Below are 26,105 nucleotides of genomic sequence, written 5' to 3' on the forward strand. Positions count from 1 at the left end.
GCTCCCTCCCGCACTCTCTCGCTCCCTCCCGCGCTCTCTCGCTCCCTCCCGGGCTCTCTCGCTCCCTCCCGGGCTCTCTCGCTCCCTCCCGGGCTCTCTCGCTCCCTCCCGGCGCTCCCTCGCTCCCTCCCGGGCTCCCTCGCTCCCTCCCGCGCTCCCTCGCTCCCTCCCGGGCTCTCTCGCTCCCTCCCGCGCTCCCTCGCTCCCTCCCGGGCTCTCTCGCTCCCTCCCGGGCTCCCTCCCGCGCTCTCTCGCTCCCTCCCGGGCTCCCTCGCTCCCCTCCCGGGCTCCCTCGCTCCCTCCCGCGCTCCCTCGCTCCCTCCCGGGCTCCCTCGCTCCCTCCCGCGCTCCCTCGCTACCTCCCGCGCTCTCTCGCTCCCTCCCGGGCTCCCTCGCTCCCTCCCGCGCTCTCTCGCTCCCTCCCGCGCTCTCTCGCTCCCTCCCGCGCTCCCTCGCTCCCTCCCGGGCTCTCTCGCTCCCTCGCGCGCTCTCTCGCTCCCTCCCGCGCGCTCTCTCGCTCCCTCCCGGGCTCCCTCGCTCCCTCCCGCGCTCATTCGCTCCCTCCCGCGCGCTCTCGCTCCCTCCCGCGCTCTCTCGCTCCCTCCCGCGCTCTCTCGTTCCCTCCCGCGCTCTCTCGCTCCCTCCCGCGCTCTCTCGCTCCCTCCCGCGCTCTCTCGCTCCCTCCCGCGCTCTCTCGCTCCCTCCCGCGCTCTCTCGCTCCCTCCCGCGCTCTCTCGCTCCCTCCCGCGCTCCCTCGCTCCCTCCCGGGCTCCCTCGCTCCCTCCCGCGCTCTCTCGCTCCCTCCCGGGCTCCCTCGCTCCCTCCCGGGCTCCCTCGCTTCCTCCCGGGCTCCCTCGCTCCCTCCATCGTCCCTCCCGCGCTCCCTCGCTCCCTCCCGCGCTCCCTCGCTCCCTCCCGCGCTCTCTCGCTCCCTCCCGCGCTCTCTCGCTCCCTCCCGGGCTCCCTCGCTCCCTCCCGGGCTCCCTCGCTCCCTCCCGCACTCTCTCGCTCCCTCCCGCGCTCTCTCGCTCCCTCCCGGGCTCTCTCGCTCCCTCCCGGGCTCTCTCGCTCCCTCCGGGCTCTCCTCGCTCCCTCCCGGGCTCTCTCGCTCCCTCCCGGGCTCTCTCGCTCCCTCCCCGCGCTCCCTCGCTCCCTCCCGCGCTCTCTCGCTCCCTCCCGCGCTCTCTCGCTCCCTCCCGCGCTCCCTCGCTCCCTCCCGGGGTCCCTCGCTCCCTCCCGGGCTCCCTCGCTCCCTCCCGCGCTCTCTCGCTCCCTCCCGCGCTCTCTCGCTCCCTCCCGCGCTCTCTCGCTCCCTCCCGCGCTCCCTCGCTCCCTCCCGGGCTCCCTCGCTCCCTCCCGCGCTCACTCGCTCCCTCCCGCGCGCTCTCGCTCCCTCCCGCGCTCTCTCGCTCCTCCCGCGCTCTCTCGCTCCCTCCCGCGCTCTCTCGCTCCCTCCCGCGCTCTCTCGCTCCCTCCCGCGCTCTCTCGCTCCCTCCCGCGCTCTCTCGCTCCCTCCCGCGCTCTCTCGCTCCCTCCCGCGCTCCCTCGCTCCCTCCCGGGCTCCCTCGCTCCCTCCCGCGCTCTCTCGCTCCCTCCCGGGCTCCCTCGCTCCCTCCCGGGCTCCCTCGCTTCCTCCCGGGCTCCCTCGCTCCCTCCATCGTCCCTCCCGCGCTCCCTCGCTCCCTCCCGGGCTCCCTCGCTCCCTCCCGGGCTCCCTCGCTTCCTCCCGGGCTCCCTCGCTCCCTCCCGGGCTCCCTCGCTCCCTCCCGGGCTCTCTCGCTCCCTCCCGCGCTCTCTCGCTCCCTCCCGCGCTCCCTCGCTCCCTCCCGGGCTCCCTCGCTCCCTCCCGGGCTCCCTCGCTCCCTCCGGCGCTCTCTCGCTCCCTCCCGGGCTCCCTCGCTCCCTCCCGGGCTCCCTCGCTCCCTCCCGCGCTCTCTCGCTCCCTCCCGGGCTCCCTCGCTCCCTCCCGGGCTCCCTCGCTCCCTCCTGCGCTCCCTCGCTCCCTCCCGCGCTCTCTCGCTCCCTCCCGGGCTCCCTCGCTCCCTCCCGCGCTCCCTCGCTCCCTCCCGCGCTCTCTCGGTCCCTCCCGCGCTCCCTCGCTCCCTCCCGCGCTCCCTCGCTCCCTCCCGGGCTCTCTCGCTCCCTCCCGCGCTCCCTCCCGCGCTCTCTCGCTCCCTCCCGCGCTCCCTCGCTCCCTCCCGCGCTCCCTCGCTTCCTCCCGCGCTCCCTCGCTCCCTCCCGGGCTCTCTCGCTCCCTCCCGGGCTCCCTCGCTCCCTCCCGCGCTCTCTCGCTCCCTCCCGGGCTCTCTCGCTCCCTCCCGCGCTCCCTCGCTCCCTCCCGGGCTCCCTCGCTCCCTCCCGGGCTCCCTCGCTCCCTCCCGCGCTCTCTCGCTCCCTCCCGGGCTCTCTCGCTCCCTCCCGGGCTCCCTCGCTCCCTCCCGGGCTCCCTCGCTCCCTCCCGGGCTCCCTCGCTCCCTCCCGCGCTCCCTCGCTCCCTCCCGCGCTCCCTCGCTCCCTCCCGCGCTCCCTCCCGCGCTCCCTCGCTCCCTCGCTCCCTCCCGCGCTCTCTCGCTCCCTCCCGCGCTCCCTCCCGCGCTCCCTCGCTCCCTCGCGCGCTCTCTCGCTCCCTCCCGCGCTCCCTCGCTCCCTCCCGCGCTCCCTCGCTCCCTCCCGGGCTCCCTCGCTCCCTCCCGAACTCCCTCGCTCCCTCCCGGGCTCTCTCGCTCCCTCCCGCGCTCTCTCGCTCCCTCCCGCGCTCCCTCGCTCCCTCCCGCGCTCCCTCCCGCGCTCCCTCGCTCCCTCCCGGGCTCCCTCGCTCCTTCCCGGGCTCCCTCGCTCCCTCCCGCGCTCTCTCGCTCCCTCCCGGGCTCCCTCGCTCCCTCCCGCGCTCCCTCGCTCCCTCCCGCGCTCTCTCGCTCCCTCCCGGGCTCCCTCGCTCCCTCCCACGCTCTCTCGCTCCCTCCCGGGCTCCCTCGCTCCCTCCCGGGCTCCCTCGCTCCCTCCCGCGCTCCCTCGCTCCCTCCCGCGCTCTCTCGCTCCCTCCCGGGCTCCCTCGCTCCCTCCCGGGCTCCCTCGCTCCCTCCCGCGCTCCCTCGCTCCCTCCCGCGCGCTCTCGCTCCCTCCCGCGCTCTCTCGCTCCCTCCCGCGCTCCCTCGCTCCCTCCCGGGCTCCCTCGCTCCCTCCCGCGCTCTCTCGCTCCCTCCCAGGCTCCCTCGCTCCCTCCCGCTCTCCCTCGCTCCCTCCCGGGCTCCCTCGCTCCCTCCCGGGCTCCCTCGCTTCCTCCCGGGCTCCCTCGCTCCCTCCCGGGCTGCCTCGCTCCCTCCCGGGCTGCCTCGCTCCCTCCCGGGCTCCCTCGCTCCCTCCCGGGCTCCCTCGCTCCCTCCCGGGCTCCCTCGCCCTCTCCCGGGCTCTCTCGCTCCCTCCCGGGCTCCCTCGCTCCCTCCCGCGCTCCCTCGCTCCCTCCCGGGCTCCCTCGCTCCCTCCCGGGCTCCCTCGCTCCCTCCCGCGCTCCCTCGCTCCCTCCTGGGCTCCCTCGCTCCCTCCCGGGCTCCCTCGCTCCCTCCCGGGCTCCCTCGCTCCCTCCCGCGCTCTCTCGCTCCATCCCGGGCTCCCTCGCTCCCTCCCGCGCTCCCGCGCTCCCTCCCGGGCTCCCTCGCTCCCTCCCGCGCTCCCTCGCTCCCTCCCGCGCTCCCTCCCGGGCTCCCTCGCTCCCTCCCGCGCTCTCTCGCTCCCTCCCGGGCTCCCTCGCTCCCTCCCGGGCTCCCTCGCTCCCTCCCGGGCTCCCTCGCTCCCTCCCGGGCTCCCTCGCTCCCTCCCGGGCTCTCTCGCTCCCTCCCGGGCTCCCTCGCTCCCTCCCTCGGTCCCTTCCGGGCTCTCTCGCTCCCTCCCGCGCTCTCTCGCTCCCTCCTGGGCTCCCTCGCTCCCTCCCGCGCTCCGTCGCTCCCTCCCGGGCTCCCTCGCTCCCTCCCGCGCTCTCTCAGTCCCTCCCGGGCTCCCTCGCTCCCTCCCGGGCTCCCTCGCTCCCTCCCGGGCTCCCTCGCTCCCTCCCGCGCTCCCTCGCTCCCTCCCGCGCTCCCTCGCTCCCTCCCGCGCTCCCTCGCTCCCTCCCGCGCTCCCTCGCTCCCTCCCGGGCTCCCTCGCTCCCTCCCGCGCTCCCTCCCGGGCTCCCTCGCTCCCTCCCGCGCTCCCTCGCTCCCTCCCGCGCTCCCTCGCTCCCTCCCGGGCTCCCTCGCTCCCTCCCGGGCTCCCTCGCTCCCTCCCGGGCTCCCTCGCTCCCTCCCGGGCTCCCTCGCTCCCTCCCGGGCTCCCTCGCTCCCTCCCGCGCTCCCTCGCTCCCTCCCGGGCTCCCTCGCTCCCTCCCGCGCTCCCTCGCTCCCTCCGGGGCTCCCTCGCTCCCTCCCGGGCTCCCTCGCTCCCTCCCGGGCTCCCTCGCTCCCTCCCGGGCTCCCTCGCTCCCTCCCCGGCTCCCTCGCTCCCTCCCGGGCTCCCTCGCTCCCTCCCGGGCTCCCTAGCTCCCTCCCGCGCTCTCTCGCTCCCTCCCGCGCTCCCTCGCTCCCTCCCGGGCTCCCTCGCTCCCTCCCGCGCTCTCTCGCTCCCTCCCGGGCTCCCTCGCTCCCTCCCGGGCTCCCTCGCTTCCTCCGGGGCTCCCTCGCTCCCTCCATCGTCCCTCCCGCGCTCCCTCGCTCCCTCCCGGGCTCCCTCGCTTCCTCCCGGGCTCCCTCGCTCCCTCCCGGGCTCCCTCGCTCCCTCCCGGGCTCTCTCGCTCCCTCCCGCGCTCTCTCGCTCCCTCCCGCGCTCCCTCGCTCCCTCCCGGGCTCCCTCGCTCCCTCCCGCGCTCCATCGCTCCCTCCCGGGCTCCCTCGCTCCCTCCCGGGCTCCCTCGCTCCCTCCCGCGCTCTCTCGCTCCCTCCCGCGCTCTCTCGCTCCCTCCCGGGCTCCCGCGCTCCCTCGCTCCCTCCCGGGCTCCCTCGCTCCCTCCCGGGCTCCCTCGCTCCCTCCCGGGCTCCCTCGCTCCCTCCCGCGCTCTCTCGCTCCCTCCCGGGCTCCCTCGCTCCCTCCCGCGCTCCCTCGTTCCCTCCCGGGCTCCCTCGCTCCCTCCCGCGCTCTCTCGCTCCCTCCCGTGCTCTCTCGCTCCCTCCCGCGCTCTCTCGCTCCCTCCCGCGCTCCCTCGCTCCCTCCCGCGCTCCCTCGCTCCCTCCCGGGCTCCCTCGCTCCCTCCCGGGCTCCCTCGCTCCCTCCCGGGCTCCCTCGCTCCCTCCCGGGCTCCCTCGCTCCCTCCCGCGCTCTCTCGCTCCCTCCCGGGCTCCCTCGCTCCCTCCCGGGCTCCCTCGCTCCCTCCTGCGCTCCCTCGCTCCCTCCCGCGCTCTCTCGCTCCCTCCCGGGCTCCCTCGCTCCCTCCCGCGCTCCCTCGCTCCCTCCCGCGCTCTCTCGGTCCCTCCCGCGCTCCCTCGCTCCCTCCCGCGCTCCCTCGCTCCCTCCCGGGCTCTCTCGCTCCCTCCCGCGCTCCCTCCCGCGCTCTCTCGCTCCCTCCCGCGCTCCCTCGCTCCCTCCCGCGCTCCCTCGCTTCCTCCCGCGCTCCCTCGCTCCCTCCCGGGCTCTCTCGCTCCCTCCCGCGCTCCCTCGCTCCCTCCCGCGCTCCCTCGCTCCCTCCCGGGCTCTCTCGCTCCCTCCCGCGCTCCCTCCCGCGCTCTCTCGCTCCCTCCCGCGCTCCCTCGCTCCCTCCCGCGCTCCCTCGCTTCCTCCCGCGCTCCCTCGCTCCCTCCCGGGCTCCCTCGCTCCCTCCCGGGCTCCCTCGCTCCCTCCTGCGCTCCCTCGCTCCCTCCCGCGCTCTCTCGCTCCCTCCCGGGCTCCCTCGCTCCCTCCCGCGCTCCCTCGCTCCCTCCCGCGCTCTCTCGGTCCCTCCCGCGCTCCCTCGCTCCCTCCCGCGCTCCCTCGCTCCCTCCCGGGCTCTCTCGCTCCCTCCCGCGCTCCCTCCCGCGCTCCCTCGCTCCCTCCCGCGCTCCCTCGCTCCCTCCCGCGCTCCCTCGCTTCCTCCCGCGCTCCCTCGCTCCCTCCCGGGCTCTCTCGCTCCCTCCCGGGCTCCCTCGCTCCCTCCCGCGCTCTCTCGCTCCCTCCCGGGCTCTCTCGCTCCCTCCCGCGCTCCCTCGCTCCCTCCCGGGCTCCCTCGCTCCCTCCCGGGCTCCCTCGCTCCCTCCCGCGCTCTCTCGCTCCCTCCCGGGCTCTCTCGCTCCCTCCCGGGCTCCCTCGCTCCCTCCCGGGCTCCCTCGCTCCCTCCCGCGCTCCCTCGCTCCCTCCCGCGCTCCCTCGCTCCCTCCCGCGCTCCCTCCCGCGCTCCCTCGCTCCCTCGCTCCCTCCCGCGCTCTCTCGCTCCCTCCCGCGCTCCCTCCCGCGCTCCCTCGCTCCCTCGCGCGCTCTCTCGCTCCCTCCCGCGCTCCCTCGCTCCCTCCCGCGCTCCCTCGCTCCCTCCCGGGCTCCCTCGCTCCCTCCCGAACTCCCTCGCTCCCTCCCGGGCTCTCTCGCTCCCTCCCGCGCTCTCTCGCTCCCTCCCGCGCTCCCTCGCTCCCTCCCGCGCTCCCTCCCGCGCTCCCTCGCTCCCTCCCGGGCTCCCTCGCTCCTTCCCGGGCTCCCTCGCTCCCTCCCGCGCTCTCTCGCTCCCTCCCGGGCTCCCTCGCTCCCTCCCGCGCTCCCTCGCTCCCTCCCGCGCTCTCTCGCTCCCTCCCGGGCTCCCTCGCTCCCTCCCACGCTCTCTCGCTCCCTCCCGGGCTCCCTCGCTCCCTCCCGGGCTCCCTCGCTCCCTCCCGCGCTCCCTCGCTCCCTCCCGCGCTCTCTCGCTCCCTCCCGGGCTCCCTCGCTCCCTCCCGGGCTCCCTCGCTCCCTCCCGCGCTCCCTCGCTCCCTCCCGCGCGCTCTCGCTCCCTCCCGCGCTCTCTCGCTCCCTCCCGCGCTCCCTCGCTCCCTCCCGGGCTCCCTCGCTCCCTCCCGCGCTCTCTCGCTCCCTCCCAGGCTCCCTCGCTCCCTCCCGCTCTCCCTCGCTCCCTCCCGGGCTCCCTCGCTCCCTCCCGGGCTCCCTCGCTTCCTCCCGGGCTCCCTCGCTCCCTCCCGGGCTGCCTCGCTCCCTCCCGGGCTGCCTCGCTCCCTCCCGGGCTCCCTCGCTCCCTCCCGGGCTCCCTCGCTCCCTCCCGGGCTCCCTCGCCCTCTCCCGGGCTCTCTCGCTCCCTCCCGGGCTCCCTCGCTCCCTCCCGCGCTCCCTCGCTCCCTCCCGGGCTCCCTCGCTCCCTCCCGGGCTCCCTCGCTCCCTCCCGCGCTCCCTCGCTCCCTCCTGGGCTCCCTCGCTCCCTCCCGGGCTCCCTCGCTCCCTCCCGGGCTCCCTCGCTCCCTCCCGCGCTCTCTCGCTCCATCCCGGGCTCCCTCGCTCCCTCCCGCGCTCCCGCGCTCCCTCCCGGGCTCCCTCGCTCCCTCCCGCGCTCCCTCGCTCCCTCCCGCGCTCCCTCCCGGGCTCCCTCGCTCCCTCCCGCGCTCTCTCGCTCCCTCCCGGGCTCCCTCGCTCCCTCCCGGGCTCCCTCGCTCCCTCCCGGGCTCCCTCGCTCCCTCCCGGGCTCCCTCGCTCCCTCCCGGGCTCTCTCGCTCCCTCCCGGGCTCCCTCGCTCCCTCCCTCGGTCCCTTCCGGGCTCTCTCGCTCCCTCCCGCGCTCTCTCGCTCCCTCCTGGGCTCCCTCGCTCCCTCCCGCGCTCCGTCGCTCCCTCCCGGGCTCCCTCGCTCCCTCCCGCGCTCTCTCAGTCCCTCCCGGGCTCCCTCGCTCCCTCCCGGGCTCCCTCGCTCCCTCCCGGGCTCCCTCGCTCCCTCCCGCGCTCCCTCGCTCCCTCCCGCGCTCCCTCGCTCCCTCCCGCGCTCCCTCGCTCCCTCCCGCGCTCCCTCGCTCCCTCCCGGGCTCCCTCGCTCCCTCCCGCGCTCCCTCCCGGGCTCCCTCGCTCCCTCCCGCGCTCCCTCGCTCCCTCCCGCGCTCCCTCGCTCCCTCCCGGGCTCCCTCGCTCCCTCCCGGGCTCCCTCGCTCCCTCCCGGGCTCCCTCGCTCCCTCCCGGGCTCCCTCGCTCCCTCCCGGGCTCCCTCGCTCCCTCCCGCGCTCCCTCGCTCCCTCCCGGGCTCCCTCGCTCCCTCCCGCGCTCCCTCGCTCCCTCCGGGGCTCCCTCGCTCCCTCCCGGGCTCCCTCGCTCCCTCCCGGGCTCCCTCGCTCCCTCCCGGGCTCCCTCGCTCCCTCCCCGGCTCCCTCGCTCCCTCCCGGGCTCCCTCGCTCCCTCCCGGGCTCCCTAGCTCCCTCCCGCGCTCTCTCGCTCCCTCCCGCGCTCCCTCGCTCCCTCCCGGGCTCCCTCGCTCCCTCCCGCGCTCTCTCGCTCCCTCCCGGGCTCCCTCGCTCCCTCCCGGGCTCCCTCGCTTCCTCCGGGGCTCCCTCGCTCCCTCCATCGTCCCTCCCGCGCTCCCTCGCTCCCTCCCGGGCTCCCTCGCTTCCTCCCGGGCTCCCTCGCTCCCTCCCGGGCTCCCTCGCTCCCTCCCGGGCTCTCTCGCTCCCTCCCGCGCTCTCTCGCTCCCTCCCGCGCTCCCTCGCTCCCTCCCGGGCTCCCTCGCTCCCTCCCGCGCTCCATCGCTCCCTCCCGGGCTCCCTCGCTCCCTCCCGGGCTCCCTCGCTCCCTCCCGCGCTCTCTCGCTCCCTCCCGCGCTCTCTCGCTCCCTCCCGGGCTCCCGCGCTCCCTCGCTCCCTCCCGGGCTCCCTCGCTCCCTCCCGGGCTCCCTCGCTCCCTCCCGGGCTCCCTCGCTCCCTCCCGCGCTCTCTCGCTCCCTCCCGGGCTCCCTCGCTCCCTCCCGCGCTCCCTCGTTCCCTCCCGGGCTCCCTCGCTCCCTCCCGCGCTCTCTCGCTCCCTCCCGTGCTCTCTCGCTCCCTCCCGCGCTCTCTCGCTCCCTCCCGCGCTCCCTCGCTCCCTCCCGCGCTCCCTCGCTCCCTCCCGGGCTCCCTCGCTCCCTCCCGGGCTCCCTCGCTCCCTCCCGGGCTCCCTCGCTCCCTCCCGGGCTCCCTCGCTCCCTCCCGCGCTCTCTCGCTCCCTCCCGGGCTCCCTCGCTCCCTCCCGGGCTCCCTCGCTCCCTCCTGCGCTCCCTCGCTCCCTCCCGCGCTCTCTCGCTCCCTCCCGGGCTCCCTCGCTCCCTCCCGCGCTCCCTCGCTCCCTCCCGCGCTCTCTCGGTCCCTCCCGCGCTCCCTCGCTCCCTCCCGCGCTCCCTCGCTCCCTCCCGGGCTCTCTCGCTCCCTCCCGCGCTCCCTCCCGCGCTCTCTCGCTCCCTCCCGCGCTCCCTCGCTCCCTCCCGCGCTCCCTCGCTTCCTCCCGCGCTCCCTCGCTCCCTCCCGGGCTCTCTCGCTCCCTCCCGGGCTCCCTCGCTCCCTCCCGCGCTCTCTCGCTCCCTCCCGGGCTCTCTCGCTCCCTCCCGCGCTCCCTCGCTCCCTCCCGGGCTCCCTCGCTCCCTCCCGGGCTCCCTCGCTCCCTCCCGCGCTCTCTCGCTCCCTCCCGGGCTCTCTCGCTCCCTCCCGGGCTCCCTCGCTCCCTCCCGGGCTCCCTCGCTCCCTCCCGCGCTCCCTCGCTCCCTCCCGCGCTCCCTCGCTCCCTCCCGCGCTCCCTCGCTCCCTCCCGCGCTCCCTCGCTCCCTCCCGCGCTCCCTCGCTCCCTCCCGCGCTCTCTCGCTCCCTCCCGCGCTCCCTCCCGCGCTCCCTCGCTCCCTCGCGCGCTCTCTCGCTCCCTCCCGCGCTCCCTCGCTCCCTCCCGCGCTCCCTCGCTCCCTCCCGGGCTCCCTCGCTCCCTCCCGAACTCCCTCGCTCCCTCCCGGGCTCTCTCGCTCCCTCCCGCGCTCTCTCGCTCCCTCCCGCGCTCCCTCGCTCCCTCCCGCGCTCCCTCCCGCGCTCCCTCGCTCCCTCCCGGGCTCCCTCGCTCCTTCCCGGGCTCCCTCGCTCCCTCCCGCGCTCTCTCGCTCCCTCCCGGGCTCCCTCGCTCCCTCCCGCGCTCCCTCGCTCCCTCCCGCGCTCTCTCGCTCCCTCCCGGGCTCCCTCGCTCCCTCCCACGCTCTCTCGCTCCCTCCCGGGCTCCCTCGCTCCCTCCCGGGCTCCCTCGCTCCCTCCCGCGCTCCCTCGCTCCCTCCCGCGCTCTCTCGCTCCCTCCCGGGCTCCCTCGCTCCCTCCCGGGCTCCCTCGCTCCCTCCCGCGCTCCCTCGCTCCCTCCCGCGCGCTCTCGCTCCCTCCCGCGCTCTCTCGCTCCCTCCCGCGCTCCCTCGCTCCCTCCCGGGCTCCCTCGCTCCCTCCCGCGCTCTCTCGCTCCCTCCCAGGCTCCCTCGCTCCCTCCCGCTCTCCCTCGCTCCCTCCCGGGCTCCCTCGCTCCCTCCCGGGCTCCCTCGCTTCCTCCCGGGCTCCCTCGCTCCCTCCCGGGCTGCCTCGCTCCCTCCCGGGCTGCCTCGCTCCCTCCCGGGCTCCCTCGCTCCCTCCCGGGCTCCCTCGCTCCCTCCCGGGCTCCCTCGCCCTCTCCCGGGCTCTCTCGCTCCCTCCCGGGCTCCCTCGCTCCCTCCCGCGCTCCCTCGCTCCCTCCCGGGCTCCCTCGCTCCCTCCCGGGCTCCCTCGCTCCCTCCCGCGCTCCCTCGCTCCCTCCCGGGCTCCCTCGCTCCCTCCCGGGCTCCCTCGCTCCCTCCCGCGCTCTCTCGCTCCATCCCGGGCTCCCTCGCTCCCTCCCGCGCTCCCTCGCTCCCTCCCGGGCTCCCTCGCTCCCTCCCGGGCTCCCTCGCTCCCTCCCGGGCTCCCTCGCTCCCTCCCGCGCTCCCTCCCGGGCTCCCTCGCTCCCTCCCGCGCTCCCTCCCGGGCTCCCGCGCTCCCTCCCGGGCTCCCTCGCTCCCTCCCGCGCTCTCTCGCTCCCTCCCGGGCTCCCTCGCTCCCTCCCGGGCTCCCTCGCTCCCTCCCGGGCTCCCTCGCTCCCTCCCGGGCTCCCTCGCTCCCTCCCGGGCTCTCTCGCTCCCTCCCGGGCTCCCTCGCTCCCTCCCTCGGTCCCTTCCGGGCTCTCTCGCTCCCTCCCGCGCTCTCTCGCTCCCTCCTGGGCTCCCTCGCTCCCTCCCGCGCTCCGTCGCTCCCTCCCGGGCTCCCTCGCTCCCTCCCGCGCTCTCTCAGTCCCTCCCGGGCTCCCTCGCTCCCTCCCGGGCTCCCTCGCTCCCTCCCGGGCTCCCTCGCTCCCTCCCGCGCTCCCTCGCTCCCTCCCGCGCTCCCTCGCTCCCTCCCGCGCTCCCTCGCTCCCTCCCGCGCTCCCTCGCTCCCTCCCGGGCTCCCTCGCTCCCTCCCGCGCTCCCTCCCGGGCTCCCTCGCTCCCTCCCGCGCTCCCTCGCTCCCTCCCGCGCTCCCTCGCTCCCTCCCGGGCTCCCTCGCTCCCTCCCGGGCTCCCTCGCTCCCTCCCGGGCTCCCTCGCTCCCTCCCGCGCTCCCTCGCACCCTCCCGGGCTCCCTCGCTCCCTCCCGCGCTCCCTCGCTCCCTCCGGGGCTCCCTCGCTCCCTCCCGGGCTCCCTCGCTCCCTCCCGGGCTCCCTCGCTCCCTCCCGGGCTCCCTCGCTCCCTCCCCGGCTCCCTCGCTCCCTCCCGGGCTCCCTCGCTCCCTCCCGGGCTCCCTTGCTCCCTCCCGCGCTCTCTCGCTCCCTCCCGCGATCCCTCGCTCCCTCCCGGGCTCTCTCGCTCCCTCCCGCGCTCCCTCGCTCCCTCCCGGGCTCTCTCGCTCCCTCCCGGGCTCCCTCCCGCGCTCTCTCGCTCCCTCCCGGGCTCCCTCGCTCCCTCCCGGGCTCCCTCACTCCCTCCCGCGCTCCCTCGCTCCCTCCCGGGCTCCCTCGCTCCCTCCCGCGCTCTCTCGCTCCCTCCCGCGCTCCCTCGCTCCCTCCCGGGCTCCCTCGCTCCCTCCCGCGCTCTCTCGCTCCCTCCCGGGCTCCCTCGCTCCCTCCCGGGCTCCCTCGCTTCCTCCGGGGCTCCCTCGCTCCCTCCATCGTCCCTCCCGCGCTCCCTCGCTCCCTCCCGGGCTCCCTCGCTTCCTCCCGGGCTCCCTCGCTCCCTCCCGGGCTCCCTCGCTCCCTCCCGGGCTCTCTCGCTCCCTCCCGCGCTCTCTCGCTCCCTCCCGCGCTCCCTCGCTCCCTCCCGGGCTCCCTCGCTCCCTCCCGCGCTCCATCGCTCCCTCCCGGGCTCCCTCGCTCCCTCCCGGGCTCCCTCGCTCCCTCCCGCGCTCTCTCGCTCCCTCCCGCGCTCTCTCGCTCCCTCCCGGGCTCCCGCGCTCCCTCGCTCCCTCCCGGGCTCCCTCGCTCCCTCCCGGGCTCCCTCGCTCCCTCCCGGGCTCCCTCGCTCCCTCCCGCGCTCTCTCGCTCCCTCCCGGGCTCCCTCGCTCCCTCCCGCGCTCCCTCGTTCCCTCCCGGGCTCCCTCGCTCCCTCCCGCGCTCTCTCGCTCCCTCCCGTGCTCTCTCGCTCCCTCCCGCGCTCTCTCGCTCCCTCCCGCGCTCCCTCGCTCCCTCCCGCGCTCCCTCGCTCCCTCCCGGGCTCCCTCGCTCCCTCCCGGGCTCCCTCGCTCCCTCCCGGGCTCCCTCGCTCCCTCCCGGGCTCCCTCGCTCCCTCCCGGGCTCCCTCGCTCCCTCCCGCGCTCTCTCGCTCCCTCCCGGGCTCCCTCGCTCCCTCCCGGGCTCCCTCGCTCCCTCCCGCGCTCTCTCGCTCCCTCCCGGGCTCCCTCGCTCCCTCCCGCGCTCCCTCGCTCCCTCCCGCGCTCTCTCGCTCCCTCCCGGGCTCCCTCGCTCCCTCCCGCGCTCTCTCGCTCCCTCCCGCGCTCCCTCGCTCCCTCCCGCGCTCCCTCGCTTCCTCCCGCGCTCCCTCGCTCCCTCCCGGGCTCTCTCGCTCCCTCCCGGGCTCCCTCGCTCCCTCCCGCGCTCTCTCGCTCCCTCCCGGGCTCTCTCGCTCCCTCCCGCGCTCCCTCGCTCCCTCCCGGGCTCCCTCGCTCCCTCCCGGGCTCCCTCGCTCCCTCCCGGGCTCCCTCGCTCCCTCCCGGGCTCCCTCGCTCCCTCCCGCGCTCCCTCGCTCCCTCCCGCGCTCCCTCGCTCCCTCCCGCGCTCCCTCGCTCCCTCCCGCGCTCCCTCGCTCCCTCCCGCGCTCCCTCCCGCGCTCCCTCGCTCCCTCCCGCGCTCCCTCGCTCCCTCCCGCGCTCTCTCGCTCCCTCCCGCGCTCCCTCCCGCGCTCCCTCGCTCCCTCCCGCGCTCTCTCGCTCCCTCCCGCGCTCTCTCGCTCCCTCCCGCGCTCCCTCGCTCCCTCCCGCGCTCCCTCGCTCCCTCCCGGGCTCCCTCGCTCCCTCCCGGGCTCTCTCGCTCCCTCCCGGGCTCTCTCGCTCCCTCCCGCGCTCCCTCCCGCGCTCCCTCGCTCCCTCCCGGGCTCCCTCGCTCCTTCCCGGGCTCCCTCGCTCCCTCCCGCGCTCTCTCGCTCCCTCCCGGGCTCCCTCGCTCCCTCCCGCGCTCCCTCGCTCCCTCCCGCGCTCTCTCGCTCCCTCCCGGGCTCCCTCGCTCCCTCCCACGCTCTCTCGCTCCCTCCCGGGCTCCCTCGCTCCCTCCCGGGCTCCCTCGCTCCCTCCCGCGCTCCCTCGCTCCCTCCCGGGCTCCCTCGCTCCCTCCCGCGCTCCCTCGCTCCCTCCCGGGCTCCCTCGCTCCCTCCCGCGCTCCCTCGCTCCCTCCCGGGCTCCCTCGCTCCCTCCCGGGCTCCCTCGCTCCCTCCTGCGCTCCCTCGCTCCCTCCCGCGCTCCCTCGCTCCCTCCCGCGCTCTCTCGGTCCCTCCCGCGCTCTCTCGGTCCCTCCCGCGCTCTCTCGGTCCCTCCCGCGCTCTCTCGCTCCCTCCCGGGCGCCCTCGCTCCCTCCTGGGCGCCCTCGCTCCCTCCCGCGCTCTCTCGCTCCCTCCCCGGTCTCTCTCGGTCCCTCCCGCGCTCTCTCGCTCCCTCCCCGGTCTCTCTCGCTCCCTCCCGCGCTCTCTCGCTCCCTCCCCGCGCTCTCTCGCTCCCTCCCCGCGCTCTCTCGCTCCCTCCCGCGCTCTCTCAGTCCCTCCCGCGCTCTCTCGGTCCCTCCCGGGCTCTCTCACTCCCTCCCGCGCTCTCTCGGTCCCTCCCGCGCTCTCTCGGTCCCTCCCGCGCTCTCTCGGTCCCTCCCGGGCGCCCTCGCTCCCTCCCGCGCTCTCTCGCTCCCTCCCGGGCTCCCTCGCTCCCTCCCGCGCTCTCTCGCTCCCTCCCGGGCTCCCTCGCTCCCTCCCGGGCTCCATCGCTCCCTCCCGCGCTCCCTCGCTCCCTCCCGCGCTCTCTCGATCCCTCCCGCGCTCCCTCGCTCCCTCCCGCGCTCCCTCGCTCCCTCCCGGGCGCCCTCGCTCCCTCCCGCGCTCTCTCGCTCCCTCCCGGGCTCCCTCGCTCCCTCCCGCGCTCTCTCGCTCCCTCCCGGGCTCCCTCGCTCCCTCCCGCGCTCCCTCGCTCCCTCCCGCGCTCTCTCGCTCCCTCCCGGGCTCCCTCGCTCCCTCCCGCGCTCCCTCGCTCCCTCCCGCGCTCTCTCGCTCCCTCCCGGGCGCCCTCGATCCCTCCCGGGCTCCCTCGCTCCCTCCCGCGCTCCCTCGCTCCCTCCCGCGATCTCTCGATCCCTCCCGCCCGCTCTCTGAATCTGCCTTGTTTCTCCCGCAGCCGGACACGGGTTTGATAGACTATGAGATGCTTGCGTTAACCTCCCGCCTCTATCGCCCCCGCGTCATCATCGCTGGGACCAGCGCTTACGCCAGACTGATCGACTACGCGCGCATGCGAGAGGTGAGTGAACTCCGGAGGTACCAGCGAGGGGCGGGAGGCGCAATCTCATGAGTCACTCCCGTTCCCTATGTAATCAGGTCACGCTGTACTTACTACCCTCCCACGAGAGGAGGTGGAGCGTCAGAGGTGCTGGAGGACGTGACAGAGATAGGGAGGGGTGTAGGGGTCTGGAGGAGGTTACAGAGATAGGGAGGGGTGTAGGGGGCTGGAGGAGGTTACAGAGATAGGGAGGGGTGTAGGGGGCTGGAGGAGGTTACAGAGATAGGGAGGGGTGTAGGGGACTGGGGGACGTGATAGAGATAGGGAGGGGTGTAGGGGCTGGAGGAGGTTACAGAGATAGGGAGGGGTGTAGGGGCTGGAGGAGGTTACAGAGATAGGGAGGGGTGTAGTGGCTGGAGGAGGTTCCAGAGATAGGGAGGGGTGTAGGGGGACTGGAGGAGGTTACAGAGATAGGGAGGGGTGTAGGGGGCTGGAGGAGGTTACAGAGATAGGGAGGGGTGTAGGGGGCTGGAGGAGGTTACAGAGATAGGGAGGGTGTAGGGGGCTGGAGGAGGTTACAGAGATAGGGAGGGGTGTAGGGGGGCTGGAGGTGGTTACAGAGAAAGGGAGGGGTGTAGGGGGCTGAAGGAGGTTACAGAGATAGGGAGGGGTGTAGGGGGATGGAGGAGGTTACAGGGATAGGGAGGGGTGTAGGGGGGCTGGAGGAGGTTACAGAGATAGGGAGGGGTGTAGGGGGCTGGAGGAGGTTACAGAGATAGGGAGGGGTGTAGGGGGACTGGAGGATGTTACAGAGATAGGGAGGGGTGTAGGGGGGCTGGTGGAGGTTACAGAGATAGGGAGGGGTGTAGGGGGCTGGAGGAGGTTACAGAGATAGGGAGGGGTGTAGGGGGCTGGAGGAGGTTACAGAGATAGGGAGGGGTGTAGGGGGGCTGGTGGAGGTTACAGAGATAGGGAGGGGTGTAGGGGGCTGGAGGAGGTTACAGAGATAGGGAGGGGTGTAGGGGCTGGAGGAGGTTACAGAGATAGGGAGGGGTGTAGGGGGGCTGGTGGAGGTTACAGAGATAGGGAGGGGTGTAGGGGGCTGGAGGAGGTTACAGAGATAGGGAGGGGTGTAGGGGGCTGGAGGAGGTTACAGAGATAGGGAGGGGTGTAGGGGGCTGGAGGTGGTTACAGAGATAGGGAGGGGTGTAGGGGGCTGGAGGAGGTTACAGAGATAGGGAGGGGTGTAGGGGGCTGGAGGAGGTTACAGAGATAGGGAGGGGTGTAGGGGGCTGGAGGAGGTTACAGAGATAGGGAGGGGTGTAGGGGGGCTGGCGGAGGTTACAAGATGGGGAGGGGTGTAGGGGTTGGAGGAGGTTACAGAGATAGGGAGGGTGTAGGGGTTGGAGGAGGTTACAGAGATATGGAGGGTTGTAGGGGCTGGAGGAGGTTACAGAGATAGGGAGGGTGTAGGGGTTGGAGGAGGTTACAGAGATAGGGAGGGTGTAGGGGTTGGAGGAGGTTACAGAGATATGGAGGGTGTAGGGACTGGAGGAGGTTACAGAGATAGGGAGGGGTGTCGGGGGCTGGAGGGGGTTACAGAGACAGGGAGGGTTGTAGGGGCTGGAGGAGGTTACAGAGATAGGGAGGGTGTAGGGGTTGGAGGAGGTTACAGAGATAGGTAGAGGTGTAGGGACTGGAGGAGGTTACAGAGATAGGGAGTGGTGTAGGGGACTGGAGGAGGTTACAGAGATAGGGAGGGGTGTAGGGGACTGGAGGAGGTTACAGAGATAGGGAGGGGTGTAGGGGGCTGCAGGAGGTTACAGAGATAGGGAGGGTCGAGGCGGAGGGGGAAGGGCTGAATGGCTGTGACCGCATGAATTGTCTCCGCAGATTTGTAATGAGATCGGAGCCTACCTGTTGTCGGACATGGCGCACATCAGCGGGCTGGTGGCGGCCAAAGTGATTCCATCGCCGTTCGAATACTCCGACCTTGTGACCACCACAACACACAAAACATTGAGAGGAGCTCGGTGAGTAAAAGAGTCTCCCTCCCTCAGCACTGACCCTCCCACAGTGCGGCGCTCCCTCAGCACCGACCCTCCCACAGTGCGGAGCTCCCTCAGCACCGACCCTCCCACAGTGCGGAGCTCCCTCAGCACCGACCCTCCCACAGTGCGGCGCTCCCTCAGCACTGACCCTCCCACAGTGCGGAGCTCCCTCAGCACCGACCCTCCCACAGTGCGGCGCTCCCTCAGCACTGACCCTCCCACAGTGCGGCGCTCCCTCAGCACCGACCCTCCCACAGTGCGGAGCTCCCTCAGCACCGACCCTCCCACAGTGCGGCGCTCCCTCAGCACTGACCCTCCCACAGTGCGGAGCTCCCTCAGCACTGACCCTCCCACAGTGCGGCGCTCCCTCGGCACTGACCCTCCCACAGTGCGGCGCTCCCTCAGCACCGACCCTCCCACAGTGCGGAGCTCCCTCAGCACCGAACCTCCCACAGTGCGGAGCTCCCTCAGCACCGACCCTCCCACAGTGCGGCGCTCCCTCAGCACTGACCCTCCCACAGTGCGGGGCTCCCTCAGCACCGACCCTCCCACAGTGCGGAGCTCCCTCAGCACCGACCCTCCCACAGTGCGGAGCTCCCTCAGCACCGACCCTCCCACAGTGCGGCGCTCCCTCAGTACTGACCCTCCCACAGTGCGGCGCTCCCTCAGCACTGACCCTCCCGCAGTGCGGAGCTCCCTCAGCACTGACCCTCCCACAGTGCGGAGCTCCCTCAGCACCGACCCTCCCACAGTGCGGAGCTCCCTCAGCACCGACCCTCCCACAGTGCGGAGCTCCCTCCGCACCGACCCTCCCACAGTGCGGCGCTCCCTCAGTACTGACCCTCCCACAGTGCGGCGCTCCCTCAGCACTGACCCTCCCGCAGTGCGGAGCTCCCTCAGCACTGACCCTCCCACAGTGCGGCGCTCCCTCAGCACTGACCCTCCCACAGTGCGGAGCTCCCTCAGCACTGACCCTCCCACAGTGCGGCACTCCCTCAGCACTGACCCTCCCACAGTGCGGCGCTCCCTCAGCACTGACCCACCCACAGTGCGGCGCTCCCTCAGCACTGACCCTCCCACAGTGCGGAGCTCCCTCAGCACTGACCCTCCCACAGTGCGGAGCTCCCTCAGCACTGACCCACCGACAGTGCGGCGCTCCCTCAGCACTGACCCTCTCACAGTGCGGCGCTCCCTCAGCACTGACCCACCCACAGTGCGGCGCTCCCCCAGCACTGACCCTCCCACAGTGCGGAGCTCCCTCAGCACTGACCCTCCCACAGTGCGGAGCTCCCTCAGCACCGACCCTCCCACAGTGCGGCGCTCCCTCAGCACTGACCCTCCCACAGTGCGGAGCTCCCTCAGCACTGACCCTCCCACAGTGCGGAGCTCCCTCAGCACCGACCCTCCCACAGTGCGGAGCTCCCTCAGCACCGACCCTCCCACAGTGCGGCGCTCCCTCAGCACCGACCCTCCCACAGTGCGGCGCTCCCTCAGCACTGACCCTCCCACAGTGCGGAGCTCCCTCAGCACTGACCCTCCCACAGTGCGGAGCTCCCTCAGCACTGACCCTCCCACAGTGCGGAGCTCCCTCAGCACTGACCCTCCCACAGTGCGGAGCTCCCTCAGCACTGACCCTCCCACAGTGCGGCACTCCCTCAGCACTGACCCTCCCACAGTGCGGCGCTCCCTCAGCACTGACCCTCCCACAGTGCGGCACTCCCTCAGCACTGACCCTCCCACAGTGCGGCGCTCCCTCAGCACTGACCCTCCCACAGTGCGGAGCTCCCTCAGCACTGACCCTCCCACAGTGCGGCGCTCCCTCAGCACCGACCCTCCCACAGTGCGGAGCTCCCTCAGCACTGACCCTCCCACAGTGCGGAGCTCCCTCAGCACCGACCCTCCCACAGTGCGGAGCTCCCTCAGCACCGACCCTCCCACAGTGCGGCGCTCCCTCAGCACCGACCCTCCCACAGTGCGGCGCTCCCTCAGTCCTGCGTTGGGAGCAAGTCACGCTTAAATGTGCCTTTTCCATTCAGCGCCGGTTTGATCTTCTACCGCAAGGGCGTGAGGTCGACGAACCAGAAGACTGGGAAACCGCTCATGTACGACCTGGAGGAGAAGGTCAACTTTGCCGTCTTCCCGTCGCTCCAAGGCGGACCCCACAATCACGCCATCGCCGCAGTGGCCGTTGCCCTGAAGCAGGTAAGAGGTAGCGGGGGGCGGGGGGGCGCGTGCCAGCGATCCGGACGAGGGAGGGGCACCCCGGACACCCGCTGAGGAGCGCCGCGGTAAGGCGGTCGGTGGGACCAAGACCGCTGCCCTGGATTTCACGGGCGCGCGATCACGTCGGAACCCCCTCCTCCCCTTGAGCGGAGTCGGGGATCGCGTGCCGCAGGGTGTCGAACCCACGGGGGGGGGGGTTACTGTCGATAGAGCAGGGAGCGGAATGGAGCGCTGAATGGACGGATCGACCGACGGAGAAGGCCGGCAGGGCTGCGTGGACGGAACGGCCTCTGTCTGTGCCCACTGGCCGACTCGCACAGAGAGTGCGCACATTAAAGTATTCCCCTCTTGTCCCCCACCCTCCCACCCTCCCTCCCTCCCACCCTCCCCCCCTCCCCCCCTCCCTCCCACCCTCCCTCCCTCCCCCCCCCACCCTCCCTCCCTCCCCCCCCACCCTCCCTCCCTCCCCCCCACCCTCCCTCCCTCCCCCCCCACCCTCCCTCCCTCCCCCCCCACCCTCCCTCCCCTTCCTCCCCCACCCTCCCTCCCCTTCCTCCCCTCCCTCCCTCCCCTCCCTCCCCTCCCTCCCCTCCCCTCCCTCCCCTCCCTCCCCTCCCCTCCCTCCCCTCCCCTCCCTCCCCTCCCCTCCCTCCCCTCCCCTCCCTCCCCTCCCCTCCCTCCCCTCCCCTCCCTCCCCTCCCCTCCCTCCCCTCCCCTCCCTCCCTCCCTCCCCTCCCTCCCCTCCCTCCCCTCCCCTCCCCTCCCTCCCCTCCCCTCCCTCCCCTCCCCTCCCTCCCCTCCCCTCCCTCCCCTCCCCTCCCTCCCCTCCCCTCCCTCCCTCCCTCCCCTCCCTCCCCTCCCTCCCCTCCCCTCCCTCCCCTCCCCTCCCTCCCCTCCCTCCCCTCCCTCCCTCCCCTCCCTCCCCTCCCCTCCCCTCCCCTCCCCTCCCCTCCCTCCCTCCCTCCCTCCCTCCCTCCCTCCCTCCCTCCCTCCCTCCCTCCCTCCCTCCCTCCCTCCCCTCCCTCCCTCCCCTCCCTCCCCTCCCTCCCTCCCTCCCTCCCTCCCTCCCTCCCTCCCTCCCTCCCTCCCTCCCTCCCTCCCTCCCTCCCTCCCTCCCTCCCTCCCTCCCTCCCTCCCTCCCTCCCTCCCTCCCTCCCTCCCTCCCTCCCTCCCTCCCTCCCTCCCTCCCTCCCTCCCTCCCTCCCTCCCTCCCTCCCTCCCTCAGGCGAACACACCGATGTTCCAAGAATATTCTCGACAGGTGCTCAAGAACGCCAAGTCGATGGCCGAGGCCTTGCTCAGGAAGGGGTACACCTTAGTCTCGGGTGAGTCCAACGCGGAAGGTTCCAGAACTGCGGAACGTGGGAAATTCTCCCTATCTCTGTAACCTCCTCCAGCCCCCTACACCCCTCCCTATCTCTGTAACCTCCTCCAGCCCCCTACAACCCTCCCTATCTCTGTAACCTCCTCCAGTCCCCTACACCCCTCCCTCTCTCTGTAACCTCCTCCAGTCCCCTACAACCCTCCCTATCTCTGTAACCTCCTCCAGCCCCCCTACACCCCTCCCTATCTCTGTAACCTCCTCCAGCCCCCTACACTCCTCCCTATCTCTGTAACCTCCTCCAGCCCCCTACAGCCCTCCCTATCTCTGTAACCTCCTCCAGCCCCCCTACACCCCTCCCTATCTCTGTAACCTCCTCCAGCCCCCTACACCCCTCCCTATCTCTGTAACCTCCTCCAGCCCCCTACACCCCTCCCTATCTCTGTAACCTCCTCCAGCCCCCTACACCCCTCCCTATCTCTGTAACCTCCTCCAGCCCCCCACACCCTCCCTATCTCTGTAACCTCCTCCAGCCCCCTACAACCCTCCCTATCTCTGTAACCTCCTCCAGTCCCCTACACCCCTCCCTCTCTCTGTAACCTCCTCCAGTCCCCTACAACCCTCCCTATCTCTGTAACCTCCTCCAGCCCCCCTACACCCCTCCCTATCTCTGTAACCTCCTCCAGCCCCCTACACTCCTCCCTATCTCTGTAACCTCCTCCAGCCCCCTACAGCCCTCCCTATCTCTGTAACCTCCTCCAGCCCCCCTACACCCCTCCCTATCTCTGTAACCTCCTCCAGCCCCCTACACCCCTCCCTATCTCTGTAACCTCCTCCAGCCCCCTACAACCCTCCCTATCTCTGTAACCTCCTCCAGTCCCCTACACCCCTCCCTCTCTCTGTAACCTCCTCCAGTCCCCTACAACCCTCCCTATCTCTGTAACCTCCTCCAGCCCCCTACAACCCTCCCTATCTCTGTAACCTCCTCCAGTCCCCTACACCCCTCCCTCTCTCTGTAACCTCCTCCAGTCCCCTACAACCCTCCCTATCTCTGTAACCTCCTCCAGCCCCCCTACACCCCTCCCTATCTCTGTAACCTCCTCCAGCCCCCTACACTCCTCCCTATCTCTGTAACCTCCTCCAGCCCCCGTGCTGTAATCTGCCTTGTCTTGCTCCAGGGGGCACCGATAACCACCTGGTATTGGTCAACCTACAGCGGAAGGGGATGGATGGAGCGAGGGCTGAGCGGGCGCTGGAGCTGGTATCCATCACTGCCAACAAGAACACCTGCCCGGGAGACAAAAGCGCCCTCGTCCCGGGAGGCCTCAGGCTAGGTGAATATCTCGTGGAGGGAGCTTTACTCTGTGTCTAACCCCGTGCTGTATCTGTCCTGGGAGTGTTTGATGGGGACAGTGTAGAGGGAGCTTTACTCTGTATCTAACCCCGTGCTGTACCTGTCCTGCGAGTGTTTGACGGGGACAGTGTAGAGGGAGCTTTACTCTGTATCTAACCCCGTGCTGTACCTGTCCTGGGAGTGTTTGATGGGGACAGTGTAGAGGGAGCTTTACTCTGTATCTAACCCCGTGCTGTACCTGTCCTGGGAGTGTTTGATGGGGACAGTGTAGAGGGAGCTTTACTCTGTATCTAACCCCGTGCTGTACCTGTCCTGGGAGTGTTTGATGGGGACAGTGTAGAGGGAGCTTTACTCTGTATATAACTCTGTGCTGTACCTGTCCTGGGAGTGTTTGATGGGGACAGTGTAGAGGGAGCTTTACTCTGTATCTAACCCCGTGCTGTACCTGTCCTAGGAGTGTTTGATGGGGATAGTGTAGAGGGAGCTTTACTCTCTATCTAACCCCGTGCTGTACCTGCCCTAGGAGTGTTTGATGGGGATAGTGTAGAGGGAGCTTTACTCTGTATCTAACCCCGTGCTGTACCTGCCCTAGGAGTGTTTGATGGGGATAGTGTAGAGGGAGCTTTACTCTCTATCTAACCCCGTGCTGTACCTGCCCTAGGAGTGTTTGATGGGGATAGTGTAGAGGGAGCTTTACTCTCTATCTAACCCCGTGCTGTACCTGCCCTAGGAGTGTTTGATGGGGATAGTGTAGAGGGAGCTTTACTCTCTATCGAACCCCGTGCTGTACCTGTCCTGGGAGTGTTTGATGGGGGCAGTGTAGAGGGAGCTTTACTCTGTATCTAACCCCGTGCTGTACCTGTCCTGGGAGTGTTTGATGTGGACAGTGTAGAGGGAGCTTTACTCTGTATCTAACCCCGTGCTGTACCTGTCCTGGGAGTGTTTGATGGGGACAGTGTAGAGGGAGCTTTACTCTGTACCTAACGCCGTGCTGTACCTGTCCTGGGAGTGTTTGATGGGGACAGTGTAGAGGGAGCTTTACTCTGTATCTGACCCCGTGCTGTACCTGTCCTGGGAGTGTTTGATGGGGACAGTGTAGAGGGAGCTTTACTCTGTATCTAACCCCGTGCTGTACCTGTCCTGGGAGTGTTTGATGGGGACAGTGTAGAGGGAGCTTTACTCTGTATCTAACCCCGTGCTGTATCTGTCCTGGGAGTGTTTGATGGGGACAGTGGAGAGGGAGCTTTACTCTGTATCTAACCCCGTGCTGTACCTGTCCTGGGAGTGTTTGATGGGGACAGTGTAGAGGGAGATTTACTCTGTATCTAACCCAGTGCTGTACCTGTGCTGGGAGTGTTTGATGGGGACAGTGTAGAGGGAGCTTTACTCTATTGAACCCCGTGCTGTACCTGTCCTGGGAGTGTTTGATGGGGACAGTGTAGAGGGAGCTTTACTCTGTATCGAACCCCGTGCTGTACCTGTCCTGGGAGTGTTTGATGGGGACAGTGTAGAGGGAGCTTTACTCTGTATCTAACCCCGTGCTGTACCTGTCCTGTGAGTGTTTGATGGGGACAGTGTAGAGGGAGCTTTACTCTATTGAACCCCGTGCTGTACCTGTCCTGGGAGTGTTTGATGGGGACAGTGTAGAGGGAGCTTTACTCTGTATCTAACCCCGTGCTGTGCCTGTCCTGGGAGTGTTTGATGAGGATAGTGTAGAGGGAGCTTTACTCTGTATCTAACCCCGTGCTGTACCTGTCCTGGGAGTGTTTGATGGGGACAGTGTAGAGGGAGCTTTACTCTGTATCTAACCCCGTGCTGTACCTGTCCTGGGAGTGTTTGATGGGGACAGTGTAGAGGGAGCTTTACTCTGTATCTAACCCCGTGCTGTATCTGTCCTGGGAGTGTTTGATGGGGACAGTGGAGAGGGAGCTTTACTCTGTATCTAACCCCGTGCTGTACCTGTCCTGGGAGTGTTTGATGGGGACAGTGTAGAGGGAGATTTACTCTGTATCTAACCCCGTGCTGTGCCTGTCCTGGGAGTGTTTGATGGGGACACTGTAGAGGGAGCTTTACTCTGTATCTAACCCCGTGCTGTATCTGTCCTGGAAGTGTTTGATGGGGACAGTGGAGAGGGAGCTTTACTCTGTATCTAACCCCGTGCTGTACCTGTCCTGGGAGTGTTTGATGGGGACAGTGTAGAGGGAGCTTTACTCTGTATCTAACCCCGTGCTGTACCTGTCCTGGGAGTGTTTGATGGGGACAGTGTAGAGGGAGATTTACTCTGTATCTAACCCAGTGCTGTACCTGTGCTGGGAGTGTTTGATGGGGACAGTGTAGAGGGAGCTTTACTCTATTGAACCCCGTGCTGTACCTGTCCTGGGAGTGTTTGATGGGGACAGTGTAGAGGGAGCTTTACTCTGTATCTAACCCCGTGCTGTACCTGTCCTGAGAGTGTTTGATGGGGACAGTGTAGAGGGAGCTTTACTCTATTGAACCCCGTGCTGTACCTGTCCTGGGAGTGTTTGATGGGGACAGTGTAGAGGGAGCTTTACTCTGTATCTAACCCCGTGCTGTGCCTGTCCTGGGAGTGTTTGATGAGGATAGTGTAGAGGGAGATTTACTCTGTATCTAACCCCGTGCTGTACCTGTCCTGGGAGTGTTTGATGGGGACAGTGTAGAGGGAGCTTTACTCTGTATCTAACCCCGTGCTGTACCTGTCCTGGGAGTGTTTGATGGGGACAGTGGAGAGGGAGCTTTACTCTGTATCTAACCCCGTGCTGTACCTGTCCTGGGAGTGTTTGATGGGGACAGTGTAGAGGGAGCTTTACTCTGTATCTAACCCCGTGCTGTACCTGTCCTGGGAGTGTTTGATGGGGACAGTGTAGAGGGAGATTTACTCTGTATCTAACCCCGTGCTGTACCTGTCCTGGGAGTGTTTGATGGGGACAGTGTAGAGGGAGCTTTACTCTGTATCTAACCCCGTGCTGTACCTGTCCTGGGAGTGTTTGATGGGGACGGTGTAGAGGGAGCTTTACTCTGTATCGAACCCCGTGCTGTACCTGTCCTGGGAGTGTTTGATGGGGACAGTGTAGAGGGAGCTTTACTCTATTGAACCCCGTGCTGTACCTGTCCTGGGAGTGTTTGATGGGGACAGTGTAGAGGGAGCTTTACTCTGTATCTAACCCCGTGCTGTACCTGTCCTGTGAGTGTTTGATGGGGACAGTGTAGAGGGAGCTTTACTCTATTGAACCCCGTGCTGTACCTGTCCTGGGAGTGTTTGATGGGGACAGTGTAGAGGGAGCTTTACTCTGTATCTAACCCCGTGCTGTGCCTGTCCTGGGAGTGTTTGATGAGGACAGTGTAGAGGGAGCTTTACTCTGTATCTAACCCCGTGCTGTACCTGTCCTGGGAGTGTTTGATGGGGACAGTGTAGAGGGAGCTTTACTCTGTATCTAACCCCGTGCTGTACCTGTCCTGGGAGTGTTTGATGGGGACAGTGTAGAGGGAGCTTTACTCTGTATCTAACCCCGTGCTGTATCTGTCCTGGGAGTGTTTGATGGGGACAGTGGAGAGGGAGCTTTACTCTGTATCTAACCCCGTGCTGTACCTGTCCTGGGAGTGTTTGATGGGGACAGTGTAGAGGGAGATTTACTCTGTATCTAACCCAGTGCTGTACCTGTGCTGGGAGTGTTTGATGGGGACAGTGTAGAGGGAGCTTTACTCTATTGAACCCCGTGCTGTACCTGTCCTGGGAGTGTTTGATGGGGACAGTGTAGAGGGAGCTTTACTCTGTATCTAACCCCGTGCTGTACCTGTCCTGGGAGTGTTTGATGGGGACAGTGTAGAGGGAGATTTACTCTGTATCTAACCCCGTGCTGTGCCTGTCCTGGGAGTGTTTGATGGGGACAGTGTAGAGGGAGCTTTACTCTGTATCTAACCCCGTGCTGTATCTGTCCTGGAAGTGTTTGATGGGGACAGTGGAGAGGGAGCTTTACTCTGTATCTAACCCCGTGCTGTACCTGTCCTGGGAGTGTTTGATGGGGACAGTGTAGAGGGAGCTTTACTCTGTATCTAACCCCGTGCTGTACCTGTCCTGGGAGTGTTTGATGGGGACAGTGTAGAGGGAGATTTACTCTGTATCTAACCCAGTGCTGTACCTGTGCTGGGAGTGTTTGATGGGGACAGTGTAGAGGGAGCTTTACTCTATTGAACCCCGTGCTGTACCTGTCCTGGGAGTGTTTGATGGGGACAGTGTAGAGGGAGCTTTACTCTGTATCTAACCCCGTGCTGTACCTGTCCTGTGAGTGTTTGATGGGGACAGTGTAGAGGG

At 70.0% G+C, this 26,105-nt stretch overlaps 1 protein-coding gene across 1 annotated transcript in view; it reads left to right on the top strand.

Annotated features, from left to right (window-relative positions):
• The first annotated feature begins 14,723 nt into the window (after window positions 1-14,723).
• Window positions 14,724-26,105, top strand: part of LOC140406844 (serine hydroxymethyltransferase, mitochondrial-like) — a 68,698-nt gene continuing 57,316 nt past the window's right edge. Inside the window, exons 1-5 of the mRNA XM_072494730.1 lie at window positions 14,724-14,847; window positions 16,720-16,859; window positions 18,914-19,079; window positions 20,326-20,425; window positions 21,600-21,755. Of these exons, the coding sequence (XP_072350831.1) occupies window positions 14,752-14,847; window positions 16,720-16,859; window positions 18,914-19,079; window positions 20,326-20,425; window positions 21,600-21,755 (658 nt within the window). The 5' untranslated portion in view covers window positions 14,724-14,751. The remainder of the gene's footprint in view (window positions 14,848-16,719; window positions 16,860-18,913; window positions 19,080-20,325; window positions 20,426-21,599; window positions 21,756-26,105) is intronic.

This window comes from Scyliorhinus torazame, unplaced genomic scaffold, assembly GCF_047496885.1.
Source record: "Scyliorhinus torazame isolate Kashiwa2021f unplaced genomic scaffold, sScyTor2.1 scaffold_918, whole genome shotgun sequence".
In the NCBI taxonomy this organism is placed as follows: domain Eukaryota; kingdom Metazoa; phylum Chordata; class Chondrichthyes; order Carcharhiniformes; family Scyliorhinidae; genus Scyliorhinus; species Scyliorhinus torazame.